The sequence below is a fragment of the Astyanax mexicanus genome, chromosome 7, assembly GCF_023375975.1.
Source record: "Astyanax mexicanus isolate ESR-SI-001 chromosome 7, AstMex3_surface, whole genome shotgun sequence".
NCBI lineage: Eukaryota > Metazoa > Chordata > Actinopteri > Characiformes > Acestrorhamphidae > Astyanax > Astyanax mexicanus.
In genome coordinates, this window is record NC_064414.1 from 51955608 (window position 1) to 51965058 (window position 9451).

At 35.7% G+C, this 9451-nt stretch overlaps 1 protein-coding gene across 1 annotated transcript; it reads right to left on the reverse strand.

The window, feature by feature from the left end:
* Nucleotides 1-1540: 1540 nt before the first annotated feature.
* On the reverse strand, nucleotides 1541-6650 carry LOC107196899 (scrapie-responsive protein 1). Its single transcript, XM_049481416.1, has 2 exons — nucleotides 6373-6650; nucleotides 1541-1935 (listed from the first exon to the last, which is right to left on the reverse strand). Exons 1-2 carry the CDS (start codon nucleotides 6606-6608, stop codon nucleotides 1869-1871), a joined length of 303 nt encoding a protein of 100 aa, XP_049337373.1. The 5' UTR covers nucleotides 6609-6650; the 3' UTR covers nucleotides 1541-1868.
* Between the last annotated feature and the right edge of the window lie 2801 nt (nucleotides 6651-9451).

The window sequence follows — 9451 nt, forward strand, 5'->3', positions numbered from 1 at the left end:
ATTTAATGAGCAGAAACTGTACTATAGTGAAATTACAGGTAGAGCATCACTATGTAACTCAATTAGACGAGCAGAAACTGTACTATAGTGAAAATACAGGTACTGCTTCACCATGTAACTCAATTAAAAGATTGGAAACTACACTACAATAAGAGAAAGAATATTATTACCCAATTTAACTCAATTAAAAAGCAGAAACTACTATAGTGTGAGTATGAGCACTTTATCACAATCTGACTTGGTCTAATTCAAAAGTAAAAACATAAAATAAAATAAAAAGTAATAAAAAAAAACTTCCAAAACACAACTTAAGTACAGATATTGAGTAGAATTACTCCAATATTTCCCATCTGTTAAACCATGACTGCAAAAGTCAAAAAATAACATTATAAAAAGTGAACATTTATTAAAACCATTATGGTGTTTTGTCTCTGCTGTATGGACACTCTGGCATTATTGTCATCAAAAATTGCACATCAAACATCACTTTTGGATGTGTTAAAAGTTTCCTGTATGCTTTCAGCCCCCCAGACTAACTAAGAACACACTTTTCCCGCTCTGCTCTCTCACTGGGCTGCCGCCAGGTCCGGCTTTGAATAGATTTAATAAATGGCAGTAATGATGGTTTCTGTAAGCTCCATGTGCATCGGTTGATTTTAGCACTAAATCCCATAAGACTGAGGGACTAACCTCTGTCCCAAAGAGCCACTGGACTCGTTTCCATCCAAATCCAGCACACCTGGCTCTAATATTCAGATCCTCATGATGAATAAACTTGTTTAGATGGATCAAGGGCTGTATTCATGAATGAATGCTCATTTCTGGTTCTTCTCTTATTATTTATTATTTTTATTGGCAGAAACATATCCCCAATCAGCTCTAATACTCTGAGAAGCTTTAAGAATACAGACTATTCTATATTCTGGTGTGATACAGTGATGTGAAAAATAATTTGTCTCTTATAGATTTATTTCGTTTTTGCATTTTTGTCATACCTACGTTTTTTCTAAAAAAGTTTAATATCAGAAAAAGATAATCTAAGTATAAAAAATATAAAAAGCACTTTTTTAAATGCTGATCTATTTCATTAAGTGAAAAAAACTATGAAAACCAATCTAGTTCTGTGTGAAAAGTGTTGGCCACCCAATAAATTAACTGTGATTAATCACACTTTCTGGAAAGCTGAGGTAAATTTCACTACAAACCACAACCAGGGCCGATTTCATTTTAAACTTTAAGAATCAGTTACATTTTCACAATGCAATTTATTTTACAAAAATTTATCCAGATTTCTTTAGACACAGTTTGTCACAGATTTGTGAAGCTCTTTCCATTTCTGCTTTTTTGCTACCCAATCATAAGTAACATTTACTTTTCCATCCTTTGTGCCCCATTCCAACCTTTTTGGGATGCATTGGTGCATCAAAATGTAAATGTAAATGTTTTTCATGAAATGGTAAAATGTAGGTAAAATCTGATAGGTGTTCTACTGTATATTCTATTGTGAATAAAACATAAGCCTATAAGATTTTCACTGCATTGTACTCTGCGTTTATTTACATTTACTTACATTTTACAAAGCATCCCAACTTTTGGGGATTAGGGTTGAACATTTATGGCATTTATCAGACAGATACAAACCTGATCACTTAAACCACTTCAGGAGGTGGTCTGAGCCGAATTTAAAACAGTTACATATCTGAGTATGCATTTTATTACCAAATGTAAAACCATCTGGCTAAACTGTAATGAAGTGTTCAGGTGTGAACAGGTATAGTGCTGGATGTGGTTTCTTGGCGTTTCTGTTTGTGGATGTAGATGATTCCGTCACTCGTCCTCTTCCTGACTGCAGGAAACATTCAGACGACTCAGAGCACATTCTCAGTTGTTTCACAGGGAATCACAAAGGAGATCTTTGGTCCAAAGAAGATATCTCTGTAACATAATACAGTTATTGTCAGCAAATGTAAAGTTATTTGATATTGTATGAATCTGGCAGAGCTTTTTTATGTATATAATATGTACATAATGTACATAATACATAAGTCATAATGTCCCAGCTAACAGAGAACATTATAAGGAAGTTTATAATGTTACAGACATAAAAATCCAGAAACCTTCTAAGAAAGTGTGACATAATAATAGATTGCATCACAACAGTATTAGAACGTTTATCACATAACATTCCCAGCTAGACAAATACTAACATTATAAGAATTATTATTACAAATTACATTCCTAAAAACAAATATTAAAACATCCATAAAACTCAAAAGAAAATTAATACTAATCTAAAATTGGTAGCTGCTCATTCACACTGTAAAGATACACCAGCAGTTTATTTAAAGGAACAGCAAAGTTATTTTATTCGGTACCACTTTAAAATAAGACTACCTTTATAAAGGGTTTATAAATGGTTTACAATTAGTTTATTAATCGTTACTAATTAGGTTGTAAATGCCTTAAAAATCATTAATAATCTGTTATAATCTGTTATAACACATACATAGAAAGGGCAACAATATAGATGGCTGTGGGTTCACTATTTGGCAAACAAAAGGTCACTGTTGCCCTTTCTACATATGTGTTATAACTGATTATTAATGATTTTTAAGGCATTTACAACCTAATTAGTAACCAGTAATAAACTAATTGTAAATCATTTATAAACCCTTTATAAAGGTAGTCTTATTTTAAAGTGGTCCCTCTTATTCTTTAATATGTTTATTGCTGTTGTAAAAGCTGGATTTTAGAGTGTGCAATGCATGGCTAAGACAGGGGTTTTAATCAGTCAGTGGCGCTCCTGTATTTCCTAGAAACATGCCAGAAATTTACCTGAACCTGAATTTATCTTATTTCCAAACCACCACGCCCACCAACGTAGTACAGAGGCTTTACAATAGGGCTAATATGTGCAATATCATATTAAAGCTAACTGAGGCAATCCAGGTACTTTATCCTGTATTTGATGTAATAAAAACAGTCACATAATTTTGAATTTGAAATTGAAAGGGTTACTCTGATAGAATATAAAATATGTTGGACTTATACTGCCTATACTGCCTGTAATCAAATAAAGTAAATGGAAGAAACATTGTTATATGCATTTGTCACACTGTTACAATGTCTAATTTAGTAGATTAACAATTACCGTATTTTTCGGACTATAAGGCGCACTTAAAAACTTTTAATTTTCACAAAAATTGACAGTGTGTCTTATAATACGGTGCGCCTTTTGTATGGATTTTACTCGTCAGGTTGTAAGGAGCAGTAAACACACACTCCGTGCAGCGTTATAGAGAGTTTCAGTGCTATACAGAGTCCAGAGCTGTGCAGCTCCGAGGCTGAGCAGCAATAGCATTAGCTAGATGCTAACCGCTAAGCTAGCTAGCTTATTCACTGAGATCAGTATTATCTAAATTTTACTCGTCAGGTTGTAAGGAGCAGTAAACACACACTCCGTGCAGCGTTATACAGAGTTTCAGTGCTATACAGAGTCCAGAGCCGTGCAGCTCCGAGGCTGGAGCAGCAAATAGCATTAGCTAGCTTATTCACTGTTCAGAGATCAGTATTATCTAAATTTTACCCGTCAGGTGTAAGGAGCAGTAAACACACACTCCGTGCAGAGCAGCAATAGCATTAGCTAGATGCTAACCGCTTAGCTAGCTAGCTTTTTCACTGTTCAGAGATCAGTATTTTCTAAATTTAGCACTTTTAATACTGCTGGAGCAGTATTATTAGAGTTAGATGCTAATCGCTAAGCGTTCACCGTTCAGAGGTGAGTTATCGGCCTGTAAGTCTGTGCTGCTTTGCCTGGCTAGCATTAGCTAGATGCTAAGCGCTAACTCTCTCAGAGGTGAGTTTTATCAGCCTGTAATCTGCTTGTTTACAGTGTTAAAACAAGCTACGGGGGACGAATCGCTAGCTAATATCTCACTGTCTTACCAGAACACGCAGGATTACTCAGTGTAACGCTGTCGTTTAAGTTTGGGTTAACTTTACTAGTTTAGGTGACTAGCTAGCGTGCTAGCGGATAGCTATGCTAACGCTGGTGCAGCAAGCCTTAGTGGACATCTGGAAATCTAAGCTTACTGTAAATAAACTGAAGCACGTTACTCACCCAAATAAACAGTTTTCAGGAGAGGAATCTGTGTAGATTAATATCCAGCACTCGTTTGACTTTGAGAGAGCTAGATTTATATATACTGAGACGCTCCACCGGCAAGCGACCACCCCCGGTGGGGGAAGGGAAACATGGCGCCACCCCTGTTCACTTTGATATAGGCACCCTTTCTAGTGTCACTTAACGAGCCTTATAATGCGATGCGCCCTATAATAGCAGAAAATAGGCGTTCTTTGATAGTGCGTCTTATAATACGGTGCGCCTTATAGTCCGAAAAATACGGTAACTTATAAATGATGTATGTCCAATATGGCAACTTTAAAATAGAATATAACACCACCACCCCTACCGTGTTCAATAGCCCAGTCTCTTTCTGGATTCATGGAAGGATTATTTGAACAATGCCATAAAATAACTTTTGGTTTCTTAAAGAACCATATTTGTGAAGAATTGTTAAAAAATCTTAACTTTAAAGGTTTCACACATACACGGACATGGCAAATTTCATGGGAAAAGCACTATCGTATCATGTTTCATTACTTTAGCCATGTCTCTTGAAAGCTGAAGAACATGACCTGCCCCTGTTTGTTTGCTGTGGATGGTAATACTAGCTCCTCTGATGTATTCCCGGTTCACACGTGACACTGTGGATGGAGGAATGTTACATACCCACACTTACTCACAACTTCAGACTCACAACATACATAATTCACATAGACCTATACTACAATCAACCTCACTCATAACTTATACAGTTACGGGCATTCTCAAACCATCCCCTGAGGTAACTTTTCATCAAATTATCCCATGACTTTTGGCTATGACTAAATTGTGTTGAGCTAAAGCAATCCTCGTTTTCATTCCGTCTTCTCTTCGTTCAATAAAACCCCTATCCAGATAAATCTCTCCATCCAGATAGAGTGAATCTGATTGTGATTGGATGTGGAGAAGTATAAACATATACCATTCTGACTCCCTATTGGTTTATACTGTGATCTATCACACTTGCACAGACTTATGTAGTCTAGTATGAAGATGATCCGTGCAGAGACTCAAGAAAACTCCAGACAAACTCAAGTCCAACTAAACTTCTTTAATTTACAGCTCTGGAAAAAATTAAGAAACCACCTCAGTTTTTGAATCAATTTCTCAAATTTGTCTATTTATAGGTTTATGTTTCAGTAAAATTAACATTGTTGCTTCATTCTATAAACTACGAACAACATTTCTCTTAAATTCCAAATAAAAATATTGTAATTTAGAGCATTTATTTGCAGAAAATGAGAAATGGCTGAAATAACAAAAAAGATGCAGAGCTTTCAGACCTCAAATAATGCAAAGAAAACAAGTTCATATTCATAAAGAATGGTAGAATAACCCTGTTTTTTAATCACAGTTTTCATGCATCTTGGCATCATGTTCTCCTCCACCAGTCTTACACACTGCTTTTGGATAACTTTATGCTGCTTTACTCCTGGTGCAAAAATTCAAGCAGTTCAGTTTGGTGGTTTGATGGCTTGTGATCATCCATCTTCCTCTTGATTATATTCCAGAGTTTTTTAATTTGGTAAAATCAAAGAAACCCATAATTTTTAAGTGGTCTCTTTTTGTTTCAAAGCTGTATTTACATTGTACTAAAATACATTCATTTTCAATAGGCATGAGCTAAATGCAGCTGAAACACTAGGGAGCCTAGTGTCGCCCAAATTCATTTTAACATTATAGTCATTATGACTTTTAGAAAAATGAGTTTTTTGGGGGAGGAGGGAGTAAGTGCACTATAGGACTCTGTGGCGCGGCCTAAGCTTTTGTTCTTACATTATTGTAACTTTTATACTTTAAGTAGTTTTGAAACCAGTACTTTTACTACACATTTACTAAAACCTTGGAGTAAAAACCTTGAGTTGATACTTCAACTTCTACAGAAGTATTTTAAACCATAGTATCTACACTTCTACCAATTTAAGATACTTTTATTTGCAGTGTAGATCAGTGTAAGTTATTCAGGCTGTCCAGCAGCAGCAGTGCTGAGGGAAATTGTGTGTAACAGAGCACTGAATCAGAAGGCCAGGCCGGCTCCAGCTGCCCACGTGCAGGCATTAATAGGAGCCTCATGATGGCTACAATGCTGCCTGTGTTCAGCAGCTGCCTGGGACTGGATCCTGCTGGCCTGACCTACACTCACAGCCCAGTGGGCTTCCACAGCTTCAGCTCTATAGCTCCACCTCCTGGTGTCAGGCTGGAATTACCTGGGGCAGCAGAGCAGCTCACTGAAGTTACAGTAGCAGACCATGTCACAGCTGTTCCCCTCCCAGAAATGGTTCTCTAGGGATCCAATGGGTCTCATGGACCCAAGTCCAAAACCGATGCTGTGACAGTTCCTGTCCTTCAGAACCTTTTTATAACAGGACCAGCGACTGGAGGGAACTGCATCTCCGGCCTGCAGCCCGAGCAGGAGAACGGCCACCAGAAGTACCGCTTTCATCTTTATGATCCTGCAAACAATTCAATTTTAGGTTAATTTTAGGTAAAATTTGAATAATTAATTAAATATCGGACTTTTATTATGTAGATTATACTGTTAAGAGTATATTTAGCTTCACCCAATTCCCCCAAAGGAAAAAAAAAATCATTTATTTTTTAAATATAAATATCACACTAAAATGACAAAAATACACTCTTTACTAAAATGTGTTATGTGATTTAAAGACAATATGCAGTATAAATGGAATGCATGAATAATAATAAAAAAATCAACTGCCAATTGTTTTTTATAAAACTAACTGTATAAATGCTGAAAAACGTATTTTGTTATGAGGACATATCACTGTCACAAATGCCATCACAAATTCTATTTTTTTTAACTGCAAGAAAATAAATATAAAAAAACAAACAATTTTTTTTTTCGAGCATCCCTGCTGCCAGAAATATCAGTGTTCTGTCAAATAGGGTGTGTTATACCTTGTGATTTTTAAGAACATTGTTTAAAAATAATGTAAAAAAAAGGTTATTTTCTGGCAGCAATCTGTTTAAAACAGCTTTTATCTGGCAACTGTAACAAAGCATAAACCGGAAATAAAAAGTATTCTTTGTGAAAAACAAGAAAAAAAAGAGTAGCTACAATTTCTGTAATTTAACACAAAAGTACTTTGGTTATGAGAATATATCACTGTCACAAATACTATTACAAATGCTTTTTTTTTTTAACTGCAAGAAACGAGGAAAAAACTGAGAATTTGTGTTATACTTTGGCAGCAGGGGTGCCAGAAACCTGTTTTTAGCATATTTTGTCTGGCAATTGTAACAAAATGCAACATAAAACATAAAAAGTATTCTTTACAAATAAAGATTAGCAAAATATGCTGTGACTAACTGTTTTTTTGTATTGCATATCAACACACATGTACATTCTAAAAGAAAAAAATATATAAAAGAAAATAAATGCATAATTACATTTTACCTTTTTTTTACATTGTACTTAAAACACTGTCACGGATTAAATAACCATAATAAATTATAACTAAAAATGAGCACACCATATGAAAAAATATAGATTTTTTGATATTAATGATATTTTCATTGCTTTTGCCAGCTATAGCAGCAGATTGTATTTTTAAATGCCATGCATTAAAGTCCAGAAGCAGCTTACCTGAGTGTGAGTGTGTTTTCCTGTACAAGCTGCTGGGCTGTGGGTGAATGTCTCGGTTAGACTCATCTAAAGTAAAGATTTACACACTGAGCTCCTTATATCTCTCCTTTCTGACAGCACCATCTCTCTCCCACGGGCCGGGGGGGCGGCACCAGCAGATCGGACCACGTCCCATAGGGTGGACAGTGTGAGCATTTATACACATTCACTTCTTTAACAGGGGGCAGGAAAATACTGCCAATAAGACATCACTTTTAGAAGCCTATTAAAATACACTATATTACAAAAGTAACAGATTCAAGGGTATTAAAGGTAGTTGTGTGTTCAGGTAAACTTCTAGTGTGTTTCTATCTTGGCAACACATCTATCTTGGTGTGCCACTGACCGGTTTAAACCCTGACAACAGTCAACAGTCAGCTGCAGAACAAATACAGCTTTTACATGAACAATAATCAGATTAACGCAGGTTAGAATGAAGGAAGTGCTGCACTGTTAAGATTGGAACACGCCAAAGTCAGAGCGCACCTGCCTCTTAAAGGAAATCTCAAGTGACACACTGATTTATATGGTGTATTACACATTATGCGTAAAACACTCCTATGATTAATTAAGAGAATTAGTAGTACATGCCTTTTGCGTGTTTCAAGCTGCGCAAAGCGTATTTTTTTTGTGCCGCTACGATACCAAAGACACACTGAAAGACCCTAAATCCAGCTGGGCGATATGCAAATAATGCACTTTAGATTACAAAAAGAAGGCCCAAGGTGTATTTTGTCGCTGTCCAATAAAAAACAAGTATCTCCATTTTTGTCGATTTTCTACAAAATTTAAACAAACTGTTCATTACACTGTGCCAAAATTTCTTGATGAACGGACCAATAGAAACACTTCCAAATGACCTGAATTAAACTCTTTTTACATTGACTTCTATAGAAAGTTTTTTAAAAGGTTTTTTTTCTCTCTCCTGTAAAGTTGCTGTTTTGGAGATACTTGATTTTCATTGGACAGCGATGATATGTTGCAATGATTTGGCATCAGAGCGCAGGGTCGGCCTTGTGTCTTAATTTAAGGTAATAACTTATAAAATAGTGCTAAAACACTATAATAACTGAAGATCATATCTACTAAACACTGCAGCTGAACTGCAGCTCACATCTTTAACTCTGCTGCTGAAGCTGCCAAAAACATGAATGTACAGTCCTAACCCATTCAGAGAGGCCAGCAGAGGCAGGCAGCCACAGATTATGCCAGATTTAGCTCATTAAAACAAACATCAGGTACAGTGGCTCAAAATGCTCCACTCAGATCATGGAGATGTCTTTCATTTATTTTGTAATATATGATAAGTTCACCCATTAAAATGCCTTGTCCCGTATACAGGCTACAGATGTAGGTGATAAAAAAAACCTTTTTGCTGCAGTAAAATTACTTTTTTATATTCTGAAAATTTTTTTTTTATTTTCTTTTACAATCACAATTATGCTTTTGAGGTGCATTTTTTACATTCTTCAGCTGTTTTTTCTGCTAATGCAGTCTGATATTCTTCATATAATTGTGTAAACCCAATAGTAATCAAAGCCTTAATTTAAAGCCTTAGTGTTTTATATCATACAGCTCTGGAAAAAAAAAAGACCTTTGCTATTAAAAGGTATATGCTTGAGTAAAATGAACATTGTTGT

Bases quoted from the DNA above. Each gene is read 5' to 3' on its own strand.
- LOC107196899 (XM_049481416.1), bottom strand. From the start codon at position 6,608: ATGAAAGCGGTACTTCTGGTGGCCGTTCTCCTGCTCGGGCTGCAGGCC. The intron at 1,936-6,372 runs GTAATTCCAGCC...ATTATGTTACAG, and splicing joins GAGCTGCTCTGCTGCCCCAG to AGATATCTTCTTTGGACCAA.